We start from the raw sequence: 21375 nt of genomic DNA, 5'->3' as shown, positions 1-21375 counted from the left end.
GTTCTAAACAATACGTTCTAATCACACCGGTGTGATCGTACGCTTCAGTACTCGAACTATAAATAAACTATCCGGTTTGTGCCGCTCTGTGCGGTTTGGAGCGCAGTCTCTGTCTCACATGCGCGCTCGCTATAGAATCCGGGAGATTTTAACTAATTTGCGTGCATCAGAAATCACTTTTTTAACTGTCATTTAATATTTAAAATACATTCCTTTAATGTCAATTTTGTGAATAAGTATAAGCACACTATTTGGGACACTGTTTATATAAATAAATAAATAAATATATATATATATACTGTGTGTGTGTGAGAAATATTTTATTTGAGTCTTATTTGAGTCACTTATCAATCATGCACCTTTGTTCTCTCCCAGTGTTTCTACCAGAGCATGTTATCCAGAGGTATAAAAAGGTCCTGCAGTACATCGATAAGGGAGTCACCAAAACCCTGGTTTACCGCAAGTGTGGGATTGACCGAAAAACCATTGTTGACACTGCAGCAATAGCGGAGCTGGAGGCGTGTGACACTGAAGCCTACAAGACCTTGCATGAAAATGTTCATAGAGGGCAAAAACTGTCACAATTTGCAGAGAAATGCAGGGAAATTTGCAAAAAGAGCCACTTCAAACTTTGATTGAAGATAAAAAGAAAAATGGCCAGCTAATTGACCTCTGTCACAGACAAAAATAAATTTTGTTCACATGTGTGTGTTGGCAAGGTTGAAGTTCAGGCATCGAGACGATTTATAGTTTTTATAGTCAGTTTTTTTTTTTTTTTGGTCTAACAGGTTTGGACTTAAAACAATGTTTTCTTTTTTTTACCTCCTGTTTTATAATTTTTTTTTCTTTTTTTAAAACATGTTTTCATGTACACTTTTTGCAATAAATTTCAATGTTCTAATAAATTGTCATCTTGGATTGTGTATTTTAAGTTGATATCAGATGATTGTTATATTGTTCATTAATGGGTTCCCTATATTTTCACTTTAGAATACTGTTCCAAGTTCTAGGTAATTCCCTCAGAGTTATGTAGTAATTCTGTATTAATTACTAATGGGTTCCCTATATTTTCACTTTAGAATACTATTCCAAGTTCTAGGTAATTCCCTCAGAGTTATGTAGTAATTCTGTATTAATTACTAATGGGTTCCCTATATTTTCACTTTAGAATACTGTTCCAAGTTCTAGGTAATTCCCTCAGAGTTATGTAGTAATTCTGTATAAATTACTAATGGGTTCCCTATATTTTCACTTTAGAATACTGTTCCAAGTTCTAGGTAATTCCCTCAGAGTTATGTAGTAATTCTGTATTAATTACTAATGGGTTCCCTATATTTTCACTTTAGAATACTGTTCCAAGTTCTAGGTAATTCCCCCAGAGTTATGCAGTAATTCTTTATTAATTACTAATAGGTTCCCTTTATTTTCACTTTCCCTCAGTAATTTCTTAGTAGTTCTTTTCATAACTATGTAGTAATTCTTTGTTAAATATTCATGGGTACCCTGTATTTTCACTTCCCCTCAGTCATTGCCTATTTTGATATAATTTACACTAATACAGGCACACATAGGCCTACTGTATAGTAAACCTACCTGAGGTAAGTTAGTTAATAATGGCAAGGCACTTGGGGTTCCATTCTGAAGTTTATTTCTTCTTAAAGACCTCACTCATGAAGCAGTGGACCATACGGGGTGTGGGGGGGCATGCTGGGTAGTAGTTACTTCATAGTTATTTTTCTTGAACCTTAATTAGTAAATACTTATTAGTAGTTATTTGGGAGGCATGACTAAATTCAGTAGTTATTGATTAGTTAATTGTTACTTAACACAATAAAAAACTCGATATTACATACTGATTAGTTAACACATGTTCCTTAGTAGTTAATAGTAGTTACTGAAGTGTTCATAGATAAATACTTATTAGTTCTGCAATAATTCCTAATGAACTATGCATTAAGTAAGATACAGTATTCTAAAGTGTTACCGATGTTTCCAGTATACATGTAAATGGTGTATAGCGAATTAAGTCTTAGCAGATGCCAGTGATTGTCAATGTGTGTTACAGAGAGGATGTTCACAAAGAGGATGAGTAAGTATTCTGCTGGGTCTACTAGAGAATGATTGGACAGGGAGGAGGGCAGGGGTCATTGTTGCTGTCTTGTAAATTAATGAAACTATCCCAAAGTGTTTTGTGACATTAACATGAGGATTCTATGGAACTGACATTTGAACCTCCAGTTTTAAAGTAAAGTTTTGTGCAGTGCTGTTGCAAAGTTCAAATTATATTCCATAGAATTGATGTGAACTTAGCATATTTGGGATTAACAAGGATGTGTGTCTTGACTCAATATTAATATGAGCTTTGACTGCTGGTTTGAGACTCACCCAGGTTCATTAACATTGTTTATTATTACAGCAATCTGATGTCTCAGCTTTTCAATGGTCATATTAACTTGTTTTACTGTTGTGTTCAAACCACCTTAACAAAGCTTTTGATGCATGTAATTGCAACAATTGGGTCTGTAATGTCAGGAAAAAAAGGGATGTAAGGCTTTGTGCATGGAGGTGGTTCAATACTATTATTTTCAGTTTGGGGTTGAGATTTAGGCGCCACCAACTGTCTGTTTTCACTGTGGAATTGCCTATAAATGCCTGCTCTCTGCAACCAAAACAACAAAGTGCCATTTTAGCTGTCACTGACACAGCTCAGTAAGAGCCATTTTGCTTCATGTATGGTTCATCTGGTGATGTTGCAACGGGTTTAACATGTGTGTCATTGTTTAATTTTGCAGGTCGCCGACAAAGGTGAGTCTATCCAACTCTGTCTCTGCCCGTCAATCAATCTTTCTGACTAAGTGACGATAAATTGACGTGTATGAGGTGGATTCAGTCAGTTGTATAAAGGCAGCCCAGCCACATCAGATTGGGATGAATGTGGTGGGTCGTCATGGTAACTGGCTAACGAGGTTAACCCTCCATGTGACAGGAACCCGAAGCCAATGGCTCCCCGGCCGCTGCTGCCACACCCCCTGCAGCTGCCCCGGTTGCTCCAGTGCGCCCTGGACCACCTGCCAGACCCACCGTGGCGCCGACCTTCAAGAGCTCTAACAAGTAGGTGACCCAATCCTGTGTGGCCCCTTAGACGGGCTACCTAAGTTCTCAAGTGCTAATTTGACGTGGCTTTGTGTGGCAATACAGTAACAAGCATTAGTTGTACTACATCATTTTCCTTTCTTTTTTCTTTTTTTTCTTTCTCTTCCTATTTCCTTTGTTTTCTTATTCTTTCCATTTTTTTTCTTTCTTTCTGGTGCTGGCTGTATGTCCGTTGCTAACTCTTTCTCCCTCTCTTTCCCTCCCTCTCTCTCCCTCTCTCTCGGCAGTGCTCTGCTGGACTTGGATCCTTTGTCAGCCTCCTCTTCTTCAGCAGGCGGAGCAACTGCCTCTGCCTCTTCATGGGGAGGTGGGTGTTTTCAATAGTTCACATTCAGTGCCGGCTCTAGCATTTTGCCAGAGCAAATTATGATTTGGGGCCCCCTCTCCCCTACAGGACTGGCCCTGGTCACATTCATCTTAGAAGAAATACTTTGCAGAAATAATATATACCACACTGCTCTCTGGTGTGCTTTCTGTCTTCACTTCTTGCTGTGCTGTGTCCTTGAGGTTTCTTGAAAGGCTCTTTAAATCCCATGTATTATCACTGTCATCTTTCAATCCCCCCACTGCAGGGATGGCTTATACAGAAAACTCTGGCCCGCTGCGAATTGAAATCTCTTTAGGGTCCTCTTATATTAAACTGTATGGTCACGTGTCATCATCGTTCCACGAAGTGTGTAGTTGTTTTCAAGGTGGCACTTGGAACATCAGAAGGACCCCGGTCACATGTCATGGTAGTGAGTCACTGTCCCTGATGGCTGCGTTTGTTTTATTCCTAACTATTCTCTTTCCCTCTCCCCTTTTCTATTTCTCTTTGTCTTTCGCTCTCTCCTTTTTTGTATCTTTTTCTCTCTGTCTGTATCTTTCTTTCTCTCATTATCCAACTCAGATCTGCTTGGTGGCGGTGAGTACCAAGCAACATTTTGTTCCTTCCGTTCTTCACCTACAGGAGCTCCCATCCACGGTACAGCACAACCACTACAAGGATTTACACCTCACAAAATAAAATAATCTGACACCCGACCAATGATGTGGCATGCAAATTTAGGTGGATGCGGTGATGGACGGCAGTGTAGTCGTCCTGGAACTTCGCTTTCATTTCATAAACCTGGCATGTATACCCACGAAAGAGAAAAGGTTCCTCAAGGATTTCTTAAGGCATATGTTAAATGTATGCTGTGGGGAACGCCTATAAGTACTTTGAATAACGCACTTTGAAGAACCCTTTAAAGGGTTCTTCAGATAACCCCTTTTAAATTGTTCCTCAAAGAACCTTTTAGGGTTTCATTTTTGGAGGTTTTAAAAATCTATTTGAAATGCCCTTATACAGTTTTCCCTGAAGGATAGATAAGGATTCCCCCAACGTTACAATTGTTGAAGTCATAAAGGATCCTCCAACAACCTTTTATTTTTGGAGTGTGGTGGCAGACTCCTTTTTATTGCTCTTGTACCATTCTCCTCTTCAACATTTAAATATATTTTTCTGGACCCAATCTTTCTCATTCTATTTCCCCTTTCCTCTGTCCTGCTGTGATTGGGGATGGGTTTGGGGTGTGGATGGATTTGGTTTTAGGCTTAGATGCCCCCGCTGCTACTGCCTCTAGCGCCTCCGAGCCCGACGCCGTTGATGCCAGCGCCCCGGCTGCTCCACCTGTAGCGGTCAAAATGGCTGCCCCAACTGCACCCCCTGTCACGGCCCCTGTTGCAGCGCTGCCTACACCCGCACCCACCACCTCAGATTTTGATCTGTTTGGAGGTTAGTCGGGCAGGTCATCGTCTTGGCAGGCTTGACCACCCAACAGATTATTTGGAAGCCAACCCAAGTCGCCTACCTACAGTGGGGAGAACAAGTATTTGATACACTGCCGATTTTGCAGGTTTTCCTACTTACAAAGCATGTAGAGATCTGTAATTTTTATCATAGGTACACTTAAAAATCCAGAAAATCACATTGTATGATTTTTAAATAATTCATTTGCATTTTATTGCATGACATAAGTATTTGATCACCTAACAACCAGTAAGAATTCCGGCTCTCACAAACCTGTTAGTTTTTCTTTAAGAAGCCCTCCTGTTCTCCACTCATTACCTGTATTAACTGCACCTGTTTGAACTTGTTACCTGTATAAAAGAAACCTGTCCACACACTCAATCAAACAGACTCCAACCTCTCCACAATGGCCCTGACCAGAGAGCTGTGTAAGGACATCAGGGATAAAACTGTAGACCTGGACAAGGCTGGGATGGGCTACAGGACAATAGGCAAGTAGCTTGGGTGAGAAGGCCAAAACAGTTGGTGCAATTATTAGAAAATGGAAGAAGTTCAAGATGATTGTCAATCTCCCTCGGTCTGGGGCTCCATGCAAGATCTCACCTCGTGGGGCATCAATGATCATGAGGAAGGTGATGGATCAGCCCAGAACTACATGGCAGGACCTGGTCAATGACCTGAAGAGAGCTGGGACAACAGTCTCAAAGAAAACCATTAGTAACACACTACGCCGTCATGGATTAAAATCCTGCAGCGCACGCAAGGTCCCCTGCTCAAGCCAGCGCATATCCAGGCCCGTCTGAAGTTTGCCAATGACCATCTGGATGATCCAGAGGAGGAATGGGAGAAGGTCATGTGGTCTGATCAGACAAAAAATTAGTTTTTGTTCTAAACTCCACTCGCCGTGTTTGGAGGAAGAAGAAGGATGAGTACAACCCCAAGAACACCATCCCAACCGTGAAGCATGGAGGTGGAAACATTCTTTGGGGATTCTTTGCTTTTCTGCAAAGGGGACAGGATGACTGCACCGTATTGAGGAGAGGATGGATGGGGCCATTTATCGCGATATCTTGGCCTACAACCTCCTTCCCTCAGTAAGAGTATTGAAGATGGGTCGTGGCTGGGTCTTCCAGCATGACAACAATGCAAATGAATTACTTAAAAATCATACAATGAGATTTTCTGGATATTTTTTTTGGATTCCGTCACTCAGAGTACCTATGATATAAAAATTACAGACTTATACATTCTTTGTAAGTGGGAAACACTGCCGATTTTGCAGGTTATCAAATACTTTTTCTCCCCACTGTAGCTCCTACACTGGCATTTACCAAATGGGTCTGACAGCAGTTTCCCTATGCACACTCCTTGACCAAAAATTATTTTAGTTATGATGTGTTTCTCCAATATAATACTCTCATCTAGTAGTTCCAATCATTTACTTATTTTCCACTTCGCTAAACAATGGTTAATTTGACTGATTTATTCTTTATTTGGGCACTGCATCTCCCAATCAATTCCGGTTTCAGAACTGTTCTGTAGGCATCTCTCCTTTTTTGCTCACATTTCTAATAGTAGATTGAAGTCTGCTATCGAAATTGTGTTGTTTTCTGTCCGTCAAACAGAGATGTTGCTTTGCCCATGTTGAGCTTGGCCTTTCCTTTGTCACACGATGCAGTCAAATGACAGCGTTGTTATTATTTCACTTTCCCAACGTGTACAAGCGTTGAGATGAACGCTTGTTGAACGCTTGTGTTGTGCACCTCTTCATACAGCTAGTGCATAATAGGCCCCATTGGTGTGACCCTAGTAAGATCAGCAGTCTCAGCAATACCTTTGTGTTCTCTGCTCTCTCCTAATGCTGATCTCCCATTTTTCTTGTTTTCCTCTCAATCACCCTGCTCTTTTTCTCCTCTCTCCTCCCCATTTCATCTCTCCCCCTCACTGCCCGTTCGCCTGTATTGTGGTGTGCCGGTTTGTGCCTGCTCCTGTGTCTCTCTCCGGTCCACAGACGCATTTGCACCGTCCCCAGGCGACGGTCCACCAAGCAGGGCACCTGCTGCCGATGCATGTGCTGGATCTGGTGGGTGATAAAACTGCTTTGAGTGTGTGTTTGTGTGTGTGTGTATATGAGTTTGAGCAAGAGCTTGTGTGTGAGATCCCAAAGCTTGAGTTGTTTCAAGCTGCTTCTGCTACCATGCTAGGACAGTAGTGGCGGATCACCTGTTTGCCTTGCGGCCTACTGTCCCAGCCACCCCCCCCCCCCCCATGGGGCCCCTCCTCTCCGCCACATGGCCCCGCTTTAGAGTACTCCCCCACTTTTCACCTCATAATATTCACCCAGTGACGAATACTTGAGTGAAAAGCAGACTTATCCTAGAACTGTTTATATTTAACATAAATGATAACCCTTGCATATTTAAATAAAATGTTTGCCCTATTTTCTTTTTTTTCTTTTGCCTGAATGTAGGTATTTATCAACTGCTTTGATTGTGGAAGTCCACAAGCTCAGCCTGGGGAATTTAATGGCTGGTTTATGTTTATGGAGATTCGGTCAGTTTCATTCCGGGCTTGGTGGGACATTTTTTTTTTTGGATCAATGTAACTTATGCTTCTATGTTAAATCTGTTTATAAGTGCGGAGCCCAATGACGTTTTAGTTTTCTATGTAGACAGGTAATTGGTGTGGAGTCAGGTAATTGACAGGTAATTGGTATTAACACCAGCATTGTACTATTTTCACGTGTCTCTGTGTGATTTTGCTTTTGTAAGTTTATGTGTGAGTATTAGTCTCTAACACCAGGAGTTAATCATGGGTGGCCTGTTTTCTGTATATGTTTACATCTAGATGGTATCTTTATTGATTCCGTGAGAAAAAAACATTGATTCTCTATAATGAGCAGTATTCATTAGTACATCCTGTGGCTCCGGTGTGAAGTGACATTTTAAGCTTAATTGATAAATTTTCCTCTTTCCTAATCCTCATTATAAAACCTCCTTGAGTTGGTAGACTCACAATTATATTATTTTAACAGTGTTCAATCTTTAACACTCCCTCCGCCCAACCCCGATCCCCCCTCCCCCCGGTCATATCCCTTTAACACCTCCTCCCCTTCCTGAAGACCCCTTCGCTCCATCGGAGGGGAGTGTGAACTTGGCTCCAGAGATGGACTTCTTTGCTGTGAAGTTCGATAACACGCCGGCCGCCCCAGAAGCAGCCAGCCCCATCTCTGGCGCCGTGCCGACCATTGTCGCCCCCTCTGCTGCCGCCCCCGCTCCCTCCACCACCACCACCATCACTGAGTCTCCGGCCGCCCCCGCCGCCCCTGCTGCCCCCGCCGCTCCTGCCGCCCCTGCCGCCCCTGCAGCCTCCACTCTAGACCTCTTTGGTGGTAAAGTCCTCACTCTCGTTCTACCTGGCACGCAGCATTGCTCTGCATTATGATGACGATAAAGGATGATAATGGTTGTGACAGGAACTTCCCTTCCTATACTTGTTTTCTTTCGTTACTATACCAGTTTCTGCTTTGATTTGAGAGGCATTGAATGAGTCACACACATTTACCACCCCTGTTAATGAAAATGAAATGGATAGGAATGGGTAAAGGAGCTATCAATTTTTGGTAATGCTTTGCATCTTTCCTGAACAGTTAACACTAGGACCGCCAAATGCCTACGGAAATTGGCATTTGAGTTTGTAATTAAAATAAAACAGCCATTTTGAAAGCTACACACGCCTCCTTCCATGACTTCCTAAATGGGCGTATATTGCAGAATTCTAAACTCACAAATGGAAAACTATTTAGAGACTATTTACCAGATTTTCTACCATGTTTTCCGACTTAATCGCCAATACCCCACGCCATTTAGCGTTGATACCCAAATGGTACCCAGATACTAATCACCCCTCACAGAATGCATTTCACCTACAGACAATTGATGTCACCTGTAGATTGGCTGTGTCATTTTCATTTTGTAGGGCCTAATCAACAAAGGAAAATACAATAGTCTGTGTTCTTAGAAATAATCATTCTATGTATTCTTATTTATTAACTGTTTTCATATAATAAGAATTCACTAACCATTTAAAACAAACAGATTCTGTAATTCATTATTTTTTAGACTATTCAATATAGTTTAATGACGATCCAGTAGATGAACTGATGCTCTGGCTGGATGGTGATGCTGTGGAGGAGAATATGTATGATAATAGGGCCAATTCATATGCTAATGACGACAAACGGCATTCGGCTCTTGGCTTTTAATGTTCGTCTGAAAGGCTTAGCGGTTCTAAGAAGGAAATCTCAACTCTATCTGAATGTCTTCATTGGAGATGAAATATGTAGTATTACTGCATGGACGTACACATCAAAACTTTGCAGACGGCTGTAATGCATTATAAACTGGGTGGTTCTAATTCAGAATGCTGATTGGCAGAAAGCCATGGTTTATGAGACTATATACCACAGGGATGACATTACATTACTTTTTACTGCTCTAACTGCATTGGTAACTGGTTCATAGAGCAATGAGGCATCTCAAGGGTTTTTGGTATATTGCCAGTAAACCAAAGCTAACTGCTAATTCCAAGCAATCTACAAAGTGTCATGCAGCTCTTAGTTATGGTACATTGGCAAAATACCACACCCCCTTGTGCCGTATCACTTTATGATGCAGGTACGATGCATTCATCATAAATGCAGGTAAGATGTAATCACGGAACATGTATGTAGGACCAGTGATTAATTTGTAAATCAGGAGGTCCCGGAACACGTTTAGGCACACGACAGACATGGATCTGGTTGGCAAATCAACGCAAATAGGATATAGCTCATTGGTAGCACAAACAGTGGAAAACAAAAAGCTAAAACTTTCACAATCTTGTCAGGCGGTGCTGAGGCTACAAGAGGCTGCAGGAAATGACTACTTTATGAACTCAGAATGCTTTCAGTAGAATGTTTACAGTGCAAAGTGAACACAGAGATGGAAAAAGACAAATCATGCGCAGCAGACCAGATGTGTGAAATATAGGTGCCAGAACAAACGGAGGAAAATCTGAGAGGTGTTGGATCTTGTACTGGCAGGATCCGGCTCGAATTAACCACTGTGTAGGACTAAATGCCATTATTTCCTGCAGGAGTTTCTATCATGATTTGGAACCATCCAATAGGATTCACATTGGATTTCTTTTTATTTAAAATGGTAAGGAACCAATCCTATATGATATCAACTAGACTTCCCTTACAGGATTTTCATTGGAAATAAGAATCCAGTAAGATAGTTCCAAATCATGAATACCCTAGGACATTTTAAATGTATTTTAAAAAATGATAAAAGCTCACAGATGTTCATAGCAGGTTATAAAGCATTACACCTTAGGCTGTAGGTACGGTGTTACCAAAACCTTTTCATTCATCAGTAAATCATGTGGGGCCACCAGTTCTGTTGGCCTCCAGTGGTGTTAATTAGGTTGTATGTTATTGGCATTTCCATTATTTACATGTACAGAGGTGGTTCAACATGTTGTGATCTCAGCAGAGCCTTCAGAAGACATCAAAGTCAGTCAAAGTTAGGAAGTGAGTTGATCTTGTTTTTAAATAGTATACATAAAGGAGTAAAATGCAGATGTTTTCCCGAATTTTGTTCAATAAGACAGATTTATGTTTTCCGGGAAAAACGTTTTAAACCAATGGCTGCGTTGCATCTGCCTGTCAATCATTGCACACATAACCTCCAACTATTGACCACAGTTGTAGATATCTACAACTAACTCCTGATTTTTAGAATAAATAGTTGGTGCATATTTTAAATTTTATTTGTATAATAAATAACACGTCATAAAAACGCTCATGAATATGGACTTTAAAAGAATTTCAGTGTGATAATCAGTTAATCCACACAAGTCTGTCAAAATGCGGGCGTGACTCAAAAGGGGAGTGCCTGGGGAATGCGCTGGTCCTTTTCCATACAGACACACAGAGCCTTAGATATAACCGAATCCGTCTGGAGTCGTCAGCAGTGGTTGTCTTGTCACAAAAGACAAATGTCATGACTAAATGGTTGAAGCATCAAACTCCTAATTAACTCCATTCCAGTCAGGAGTGTGTAGTTTTGCTGTAAGACTCCCACAATCCATGCTATCAACCAAAAGCTAAGCTAAGGAGTCAGTGGAAAATCATCTGTATCAGTTGGTTCCCAGTTGGAGCTACAAATAATGAGAAATATGCTGTATATTCAGTAGATTTTCTAGAACAAGGAGGTGGTTTTGGTTTTTTCTCTACAATGGTAAGGATAAGCACAGTATGCTGTGGGAAAAAGGACAATGTTGGACATGTTCAACCCGATTTTCTGTGAATGTGGGCAGAACTGTCTGGAACAGTTATTCTTGTTACCTTTTTGATCACTGGGATCTGTTACAGTGGAGGCTGCTTTAGTGAATAGAAGTTATTTTTATAAGCGGGTAGATAAAATTGCAATTATGTTTGATGATTGGCTTGCATTGACAGTGCAGTGATCGCAGAATCACAAAATTCTCAAGAGATTCATATTCATGAAAATGTTTTATTAAGTGTTGCTGGCACATCTTAAAATGTGTTTTTTCTTTACTTTTTTTATGCTTTTTCTGCTTTCTTCCTCTGAACTCATGCTCAATGCATATATTTTAAACTGAATGTAACTGTGTCCTTGTTCATAGATGATATGTTTGATTCTATGCCTGAGCAAAGCCCTACCGCTGAAAAAGCTGATGATGCTGTTACTCCTAGCGTAGACCTATTTGGGGCAGGTACAAGATGTTGATTGCTTTCTTTTTGTGGACCCTCTCCATCTCCTCTGTCCGTCGTCCTCAACCATCTGTTTAACCCACGTCTTGGTTTGTCCACATAGTGGTATGGGACTTGCATGAACCCACTCCAGTGTTGGGGTCAGTTGTAGTCAGTCAATTCAGAAAGTGATTTAAATAAGTTACAACCTGTACATAATATTTTTTTATATCAAATAGCTTAAGTATGTTGAGAAAATTGAGAAATGTATTTAATTTCAATTAGTCCATTTTTATTTTTGTTTACTTTCAGTATCGACTGAATCTGAATTGACCCAGAACCTGGATCCGAAATAACAAATTATACAACAAATGCTTTTGCTAATGCTTTGTTATGCTACTGTGCCCAACTGTCTCACTCTTTCTATTTCCTTTAACTGGCATTTCTCTGGAAGATCTCCCTACTGTCTCCCGCGGGCCTTCCCCCCTGCCTCCCGAGGCAAACGCTGATGAACACCTCTTGTCTGGTGTGAATGGTGAGTTACGCTATCCGGCCACTCTTAGCTAACGCCACATCACTTTAAGGTGTACATCCTATATCACCCACCCTGGCTGCATGACATCGCTACAGAGCAGAGCTGCCAAACAACTGGCCCGTGGGCCAGATCTGGCTTCTGAAATGGTACAATCTGGTCTGAATCATCGAACCATCTGTTAACCCTTTGACACATACAATCACACTTCAGATCATGCTAGAGTGGTCTCTTCTGCATACTGTCACTAAAGGTTGATTAAAACGTATCTTTAGAATGTCTAGTTAAGAGTAATGGGACAATCACTGGTCTCTCTGACCGTGCTGTTGTTCACTTACAAACATTTTGTTAAACTGATCCTCAGTGTCCTCGATGTGAGCAATTGTCAACAATTCCAAAAAACTATGGATGGTGCTAAATTTTCATTGCTATTACCTGAGCATATCTAAAGGCTAAAGAGTGCAAAAATAAATTTGAAGCCCATTCTCCTTTGCGAAGTATAGGCTATGAAATCGTTTTCTGTGTTAATAAAATAAAAATGTAGGCATTGTCAAACACTCTTTCTGCCTCTGTAGATGCATTCTGTGCAATGACTCAGGAACCGGCAGTGACTCCTGCCCCTGCTCCTGTCCAGGCACCTGAACCAGCCCCAGCGGTCTCTCCTCCCAAACCTGAGCCCCCTGCACCGGCTCCTGTCATTGACCTTCTGGGTGTGTATGACAGTACCACAAACTCCGCAAATTCTTCTACACCTTCATTTCTAATTAAAAATGTTCTTCCATTTCATACACAGCTGTTTATTTCTTGCATTTGTTTATACATTTTTTTGGGTTGCTGTTTCTACTTTGTTAGACTGACCTATTAGGCATGTGATGAGATTTGTAAAGCAGAACCTGTGCAACAATCTTGGTAGGCAGGATACTGGAACCCAGATAGAACACCAATGAAAGAGAGCGCTGACACTGAGAGAACATTCTATTGGAAAAGAACACTGGTTTATTGAGAAACCTTGATATGTGGTTGTGTCATTTGCCTATCTTACAATAAATTCTTGGTCACTCTGCATAAGAGCACTTGCTAAATGTGTTGTCTAGTAGTGTTTCTCATATTATTTACTCTGGAAGTGTTTTAGATTGTGTTGTGCAGATGTAGTGTTGCTATTTATTTAGCTGTGTATGCTAGTGGCAGCAATCATGGAGTGATGTCACCCGCCCTGATCCATAGAAGCAAAGTGGACCAATTTTTTGGGGTCAGTCGCATTGACATATCTTTTTGAGTTGAGTTTGTTTGGGTTGGGAATTTGTGTCAGTGTTATGTCCTAAACTCTTCCCTTGTGAGTCTTTTGCATGTTTCTTAAATTACTGTCTGTGTATTTGCTTGGGAAATTGACATACAACCATTGCTGACCACTTGTTATAACACACCTAGCCAGGACCACCAGGGGTCCACGGGCCGCGGGTTGAACACTACTGCGGTATGGGAGAACCATCTGACTTCCCCCTCCTTCCTTCTCTCAGTGTGCGGCTCATGGCTGACTAACCCCTCTCTACTCCCATGCTGCGTTCTGGATGGATGGCTGTGACTCTACAGACACCTTTGGTAGTCCCACTCTGTTGGATTGTACGCCGGCTGCCCCCGGTGGACCAGGAGAGGATCTGCTGGGTGGTATGTAGACCTCTTGTCATTTGTTACTTGTCAAGGTCTTGTTAAGATGCTGAATAAGTCCCAGTGATTGTTGTTCTTCATCCGGATGTTGCTGCTTCCAACCAGCGGTTGACAAACATGTCCTGGGAACCCCCAGCCATTCCATATTAGATGTATTCCAGAGCTCTGTCAATAAAACTAGTAACAATCTAGCCTTTTACTGCTTGATTCTGGTTAGCTAGTTAAGGCATACAACAAAAATGTCAAGAAGCCCCCCAAGGGAGATTTCAGAAGCATGGTGTTCCTACTACGGACATATGTTAATGTTAATCACACCATCATGAAAGTTGGAAAATAATCAATGTAAATTATAATCTTTGTAAATAGCAAATGAGCATTGTACACTCCCGCTGCTTTCCCGTTTCCAGGACTTATGTCACCTAGCCTGGCTCCTTCTGCAACCCCTGTCCTGGCACCTGCTCCCCTGACCCCCGCTCTGGCACCAGTCCTGGCCCCAGCTCCGGCTCCCATCTCAGCCCAGAACGACCTGCTGGAGGGTGGCTTCGACGTACTCGGCCCCCTGGCCCCTCTAACGCCCGCCACCCCAACAGCCACAGATAAGGCACAGGCCGCCACAGCGCCCTCTGGTGGCTTCGACCCATCAGGTACAAGACACTATCTGCTCCACACATACAGTATAACCCGACAGATAGCCTAGGTCCTCTGAGTCATCACTTCAATGGTTTCAAAGCAGAAAACAGTATTTCACAACACATTTAGACTGGCTTTTGCAACAGCAGAAGGCATAGACGTATACTGACTCGTCCTTTCTATAGCAAAATGCCTTTCTTTCAGTGATTTCATAGTGTTTCATGAAGCGCTGATTGCTGTTGTTTAGACACGTTGTTCGTGGATGGAGTCTGCGTGCGTATGTGTGTGCGTACTGAATGATTACTGCTGGTACGCTTCACCTATGTTGTCCCTGTTATATAATGCTGTGAGGGTCCACGGTCACCAAGCTGGCGGCTTAACTCCACAACACCGCTTTCACTTGCTCTCTCTTTTTTTCTCATGTGCACCCATGCTGATGCTTACTACCACGCCGCCACTCCTACACCCACCACTCCTCACTTGGCCTCTTTCTCTCCTTTCCTGGCGGTGATGCCTCTCTATTCACTCTCTTTCTGTCTCTCCCTCTGTTATTCTCCCTCTCTCTTTCATCTCTGTTTCTCCTTTATTTCTCTCTTTTTTTACGTTCTCTCCTTCACCTCTTGCTGCATTTCCTGTCATTCCTCTCTCTGTCTCTCTCTTTCTCTCTCTCCCTCACCACCCTTGCTGGGTCATTGCTTGCTGCTACTGTGTAATTGGTGAGTTCACAAGTCTTTCTCCCCACGGTGCTTTGCAGCCTGACCCGTTTTGAAACGTTCCCTGTTTCTAAAAACCCTGTTTGCATGTTTAACTATGTTTGTTGATAAAATATGTCTTAATCCACTTGTACACTGTGTTTCCTCTTCAATTTAATGTTACACATGCAACATAGCACTTTGATATTGATGCTGCTATACTGGTGGTCGTAACTCCCATTTAAACATATCAGTGGACATTCAGAAACTGCAGTGGTGATGCCTTGACATCCGGTTCTAATCCATGCATGCCATGCAAACGGGTGAGGAACTGAATGCTGTTGTTGTGGTAAAGAACTGGGTGGAAATGAATATATGCCTGCTCTCTTTGTAGATTATAGGGAGATTATGAAGGTTTTAATCTATGTGGTACATCTCTTTCATCCTATGCCCCTTATTTCTAATCCCTCCCTCTAAGTGTTTGGTGGATTAGGGGACCTGCTAATGCCAGCAATAACCCCCCAGTCCACTGGGGGAAGTGTAAGCAGTACTGGTAGTGGGAGTTCCAAGGTGACGGCAGCAGTAGGGGGTGGCATGGCAGGTGCCCCAGCCATAAAACGACCATCCATCGGGGGCGACCTGGACTCTTCTCTGGCAAATCTGATTGGAGGTGTGTAGTGATTCCACCTGGGCAATCATAATGGCTGGGATGACTCTTGTTTTTTGTTGTTGTTTTTTTTTCAGTTCAAGAATGTCTTCTGAAATTATTTGCTGTTTCTTTTTCTTCTTGCAGATCTTGGGATTCAGAGAAAGTAAGTATGAAACTTCAGTGTGTACTCTAATTTTCGTCCTATATTCCATTAAAAGCTGCAGTTCCAAGACACTGAATAGTGTTATCTGTCTGAATTCAGAAGTAGTTTGTGACGTCAAAGGTATCGATTTTGTTCTGTCAGTTTGCTGATAGAACAAACAAAAAAATATGAGTAGTAACCATCTTTTACCATCAATAGCCGCAGACATTAATGTAGGTTATTAAAAGACTGACTTAACACTTCCTTGTCCTAATAACATTGTTACAGAGGCCTTGCTAGCTAGCTACATGATTTGAGTGATCTCAGTCCTTTTCTAATAACCGATCAGTAAGCCTATGCAAAGTGCTTATTAATTACAATGACGGTTGCAGGCTAACTTTAGTAAACTCTACTAGCATCTAAATAGGTTGGCTTTTGCTAACATAAATACTGCAAAGCCAATTGGTCCACATTGGAAACAGGGATGCCTACAGGAATGATAGGGCCCAGGACAGAATTTAACATTTAGCACCCTAACCATTGGCCAAAAAATAAATGTGTAGTAATTATAACTGGTAAAAAACAGGTAATAAATGTTTTATTGTTTAATGTTTTAATTCATAACTTGGTCACATTCAAAACCCTTTGTTTTCAACACAGTTAATTAATCATATCACATTGTTTCAATTCATAACCTACTCAGTTCCAATCCCAATTATTTAATTGCTACACATATTTAGACGTTCTATTTTTGATTTGTCCTTCCATTTCTGTGCTCCTATTTTTGGTTGCATGTTGGCAAAGCCAGATAGCTACAGTACTGTAGTTAGACACATTCATTGGATAATTTGAAAAAAATTAAGCTGCACTATGTATGATTTTTTTGGTAAAAAAAACAATTACAGCATTTTGCAATTACTCACCTATCAGAAAGTGGTTACGCACCAATGCCTGATAGAGAATCACTTTCCGAATAAAAATATGAAATATGGAAATATCTGTTTCAAATAAAGCACTAACTCAGAGTTCGACAATGTTCTTCTTAGCCTTGCTGATGTTTGTTTAGGGTTCCTGGTAGCTAGCTACAGAGAGTTGGGTTAAGTCTTCTTTCGCTTTGCAGCTTTCATAGAGTATGCTGTAGTAGACAAGGGAGGAACTGATTTTTTGTCGTCCTGGTCTCTAGTTGCCATTATAACTTCTTATAGTTAGCTAACTTCGCTGCTTACGGTATACTTATGCTAAATATAATATCATCCAGGTAAAATGCGCATTCACAAAATAAGCCAAGGAGGAAAGCCTGTATCCCAGAAGGGCGATTGGCTGGAACAGGATTGGCTGGAAAGTAGCGGCATGCTCCAAAAATTACTGGCACTTTTTTTTTTTTACTGAGCAAATCCTATCTAGTGCAGCTTTAACAACGTTATGTTGGCACTGGTGTTTAGGGTATCACTCTGATTGGCTGTAGGTGTTAAGGTATAATTGATTGGCTGTTGGTAGAACAAACTACTTTTACAGAAAAAGGTTTAATCATAATGCTGTATAAAAAACTGCAAAGAGTAAAAAACATGAATCCCTTCATCAATGCAATTCTTCTTTTTAATAAGTGTTAACCATCTCGATTGTACTGAAAAGTAACATTGACTGACTAATTAATAATTAAACGTAAACCAACCAAATGGTCCCCCTGCAGGTCTGGGCCTGGGACAACATGGTTTTCCCCCAATGTCGGTGTCACTGCTGGAAAACAAAAACTTGTTTTAAGACATAACGTTCAAGGCATGGCTTTCTACATTTTTCACTGACCACTGAGTTGAGAAATGTAGCAAAAGACAGGGGGTCAAACAAGAAACATAGGATTAGCTTTTGCATAATGAATGCCATGTAACAAAAGCATCTAACTCACCAAGCAATGCTGCAGCAAAAACTTTTCAAAACTCTGCCATGCATGTTCAGAATGTAGCCCAAAAGCTTGTTTTCATCAAGTCTTTGCCAAGAGGTCTTTTGTTGACTGCATTTTCCAGATGCCACAAAAGTAATCCCCCAAACATTAATTGGTTCTCTGATTTTTCATTTATGCCCTGTACGCTCAAAAGTATCAATGACTCTGACAGTCAGTTACCTTGATTGACAGATTCCTGTCAAGGTTGGTCACACCTTTATAACTATAATAGTTTTGCTGAAATTTGCTAAGAGGAAAATATGCATTTTTGGTAAATGGCCCTTATGACGATTCAAATATGCTTGATTTCAACTGGTATCTAACAGGCTCAGGAATTGTACTAGGAACCTCCCTTATCATTCATTTTATAAACAAATTATACATTTAAACGGGCGTACTAGTCATTCCAACATGGAGGTTATTGAAAATAAAATTACCAGCCTTAAGGTACTATTATCATGGCAATGTAAATGCATGCAATAGCCTCTATTTGCAGATCTAGTATCACCAGATGCTTTTTGATGATGGATTTAAATGTATAGCTCAATATTTTTTTTTCTGATTTACAAGATATATCCCATCTAACTTTTCTGTAACCTATTTCTTTGTAGCACAACATATACCATACCACACAAATACAGTGGGGAGAACAAGTATTTGATACACTACCGATTTTGCAGGTTTTCCTACTTACAAAGCATGTAGAGGTCTGTAATTTTTATCATAGGTACTCTTCAACTGTGAGTGACGGAATCTAGAAAACCACATTGTATGATTTTTTTATAATTAATTTGCATTTTATTGCATGACATAAGTATTTGATCACCACCCAGTAAGAATTCAGGCTCTCACAGACCTGTTAGTGTTTCTTTAAGAAGCCCTCCTGTTCTCCACTCATTACCTGGATTAACTGCACCTGATTGAACTTGTTACCTGTATAAAAGACACCTGTCCACACACTCAATCAAACAGACTCCAACCTCTCCACAATGGCCAAGACCAGAGAGCTGTGTAAGGACATCAGGGATAAAACTGTAGACCTGCACAAGGCTGGGATGGGCTACAGGACAATAGGCAAGCAGCTTGGTGAGAAGGCAAATGGAAAATGGAAGAAGTTCAAGATGACGGCCAATCTCCCTCGGTCTGGGGTTCTGTGCAAGATCTCACCTCGTGGGGCCTCAATGATCATGAGGAAGGTGAGGGATCAGCCCAGAACTACACGGCAGGACCTGGTCAATGACCTGAAGAGAGCTGGGACCACAGTCTCAAAGAAAACCATTAGTAACACACTACGCCGTCATGGATTAATATCCTGCAGCGCACGCAAGTTCCCCCTGCTCAAGCCAGCGCATGTCCAGGCCCGTCTGTAGTTTGCCAATGACCAAGCTTCATGTGGGCTGAAGGTCATGTGGGCTGATGAGACAAAAATAGAGCTTTTTGTTCTAAACTCCACTCGCCGTGTTTGGAGGAAGAAGAAGGATGAGTACAACTCCAAGAACACCATCCCAACCGTGAAGCATGGAGGTGGAAACATCATTCTTTGGGGATGCTTTTCTGCAAAGGGGACAAGACGACTGCACCGTATGGAGGGGAGAATGGATGGGGCCATGTATCGCAAGATCTTGGCCAACAACCTTCTTCCCTCAGTAAGAGCAATGAAGATGGGTCTTCCAGCATGACAACGACCTGAAACACAGCCAGGGCAACTAAGGAGTGGCTCTGTTAGAAGCATCTCAAGGTCCTGGAGTGTCCTGGAGAGTCTCCAGACCTGAACCCAATAGAAAATCATTGGAGGGAGCTGAAAGTCCGTATTGCCCAGCGACAGCCCCGAAACCTGAAGGATCTGTATGGAGGAGTGGGCCAAAATCCCTGCTGCAGTGTGTGCAAACCTGGTCAAGAGCTACAGGAAATGTATGATCTCAGTAATTGCAAACAAAGGTTTCTGTACCAAATATTAAGTTCTGCTTTTCTGATGTATCAAATACTTATTGCAATAAAATGCAAATTAATTACTTAAAAATCATACAATGTGATTTTCTGGATTTTTTCAATAGATTCTGTCACTCACTGTTGAAGTGATAAAAAATTACAGATTTCTACATGCTTTAAGTGGGAAAACTGGCAAAATCGACAGTGTATCAAATACTTGTTCTCCCTACTGTAATTAGCATTGGGGTGTTTACCATTTGAACATCTTCCTAATGACTTCAATAGCTTTGAAAACCTGCCCCCTGGGAATAATGGGTCACTTTGGCATTGGTACAAACATGATATCATTTTGATGTAATGACGATCTATCATTGTGTCCATAGTTCTGTCCATATATTGGAGAGTGTTTACATTTACCCAGCCCATAGGTTGACATGGAAAAAGTGCTGCTTAGCTGTAGTTTAAGTCTTCTTTTACACTGTCATAGAACTTAGAACAAAACAATGTAAAAACATTAATGCAAAACATATTTACCCAAATAATCTACAACAATGCAAATCATTTTTAACTTATTTTCCTTATTTATTTAAAGTATGTCCAGTATCAAAATAAAATTTGTTGTCAAGTGAAAACAAAATCCAGAATTATTTTTAAATAATTTATTAGAAACATGCACAACAGTACTTTTACTTGTCTTGGCATTAGGTTCTGCTCCTCTGGGGTAACTCACTGCCATCACATGATAATTAGAAGCTATCTCCATAGGCAATGAGCAGGGTACGCAGTATCAATCCTCTCCACAAAAGGAAATAAAGGTGGTTTTGGTGAGTAACTTGACGATTAAATAGTCAATATAAAACCTGATACTGAATGATCCTTGGCCTCAACTGACCAATGACCACTCAGGTTTCCTGTCTGAACTGGCTATGCTAATTATTTTTTTTATAATTTGTTTATTTATTTTTTATAATATAGCTTTTTTCTTCATGCAAATTGTTGACCACCAAACAAAGAGTTCCAAGCACATGGTTCATCCAACTGGTAATTTCCCACTAGGTTATGAATGCAGCAGGCCACCCAAACCGTCCAACTAGCTAATAACAACATTGGTGCCTGTGTCTCCTGTAGGGACCATCAGTGGACTGAAAAGAAGCTGACTGGAGGATCCAACTGGACTCCCCAAGTGGCCCCTCCCAGCTGGGGGGCCCCTGGATCTATGATGGTAAGAGATCCATCCATTAACTTCAAAGGACCATCTCTGGATATATAGCTGAAAATAATTTAAATAATATTAGGTTTGGATAGGCAAAAATGGTGTTTAAAAACGCAAATTATGTCTAATGTCATGGAGCCATTAATTGTTTTTGACTCAACTTCCTATTTTTAGGGTGGTCCCGCCCCCGGTGCTTCAGGACCCATGGCAGCACAGCCTGGCTTTGGAATGGTGAGACACTGGACAGGAGATCCAGAGACAAACATGGATGGCTGCTCTTTATTTGAGCTCAGTGCCCTT

The 21375-nt window shown here is 41.2% G+C and overlaps 1 protein-coding gene across 9 annotated transcripts in view; it reads left to right on the top strand.

Moving 5' to 3' along the window:
* snap91a (synaptosome associated protein 91a) overlaps window positions 1-21375 on the top strand; it is a 71646-nt gene that overhangs the window by 47937 nt on the left and 2334 nt on the right. Inside the window, exons 10-26 of one of the 9 annotated variants that reach the window (XM_013132079.4) lie at window positions 2066-2089; window positions 2793-2805; window positions 2987-3111; window positions 3381-3460; window positions 4043-4117; window positions 4727-4909; window positions 6936-7007; window positions 8046-8315; window positions 11618-11707; window positions 12139-12219; window positions 12792-12926; window positions 13807-13881; window positions 14289-14525; window positions 15697-15873; window positions 15997-16015; window positions 20991-21084; window positions 21250-21306. In XM_013132079.4, coding sequence (XP_012987533.1) covers window positions 2066-2089; window positions 2793-2805; window positions 2987-3111; window positions 3381-3460; window positions 4043-4117; window positions 4727-4909; window positions 6936-7007; window positions 8046-8315; window positions 11618-11707; window positions 12139-12219; window positions 12792-12926; window positions 13807-13881; window positions 14289-14525; window positions 15697-15873; window positions 15997-16015; window positions 20991-21084; window positions 21250-21306 — 1807 coding nt within the window. Of the gene's footprint in view, window positions 1-2065; window positions 2090-2792; window positions 2806-2986; window positions 3112-3380; window positions 3461-4042; window positions 4118-4726; window positions 4910-6935; window positions 7008-8045; window positions 8316-11617; window positions 11811-12138; window positions 12220-12791; window positions 12927-13733; window positions 13882-14288; window positions 14526-15681; window positions 15874-15996; window positions 16016-20990; window positions 21085-21249; window positions 21307-21375 lie in introns of those variants that run through there. The other 8 variants (XM_020041389.3, XM_013132081.4, XM_013132080.4 and 5 more) reach the window with 8 other exon arrangements.

This window comes from Esox lucius, chromosome 20, assembly GCF_011004845.1.
Source record: "Esox lucius isolate fEsoLuc1 chromosome 20, fEsoLuc1.pri, whole genome shotgun sequence".
NCBI classification, from domain to species: Eukaryota; Metazoa; Chordata; class Actinopteri; order Esociformes; family Esocidae; genus Esox; species Esox lucius.
The sequence above is the reverse complement of the archived record's forward strand: the minus strand, read 5'-3'. Positions and strand labels throughout refer to the sequence as shown.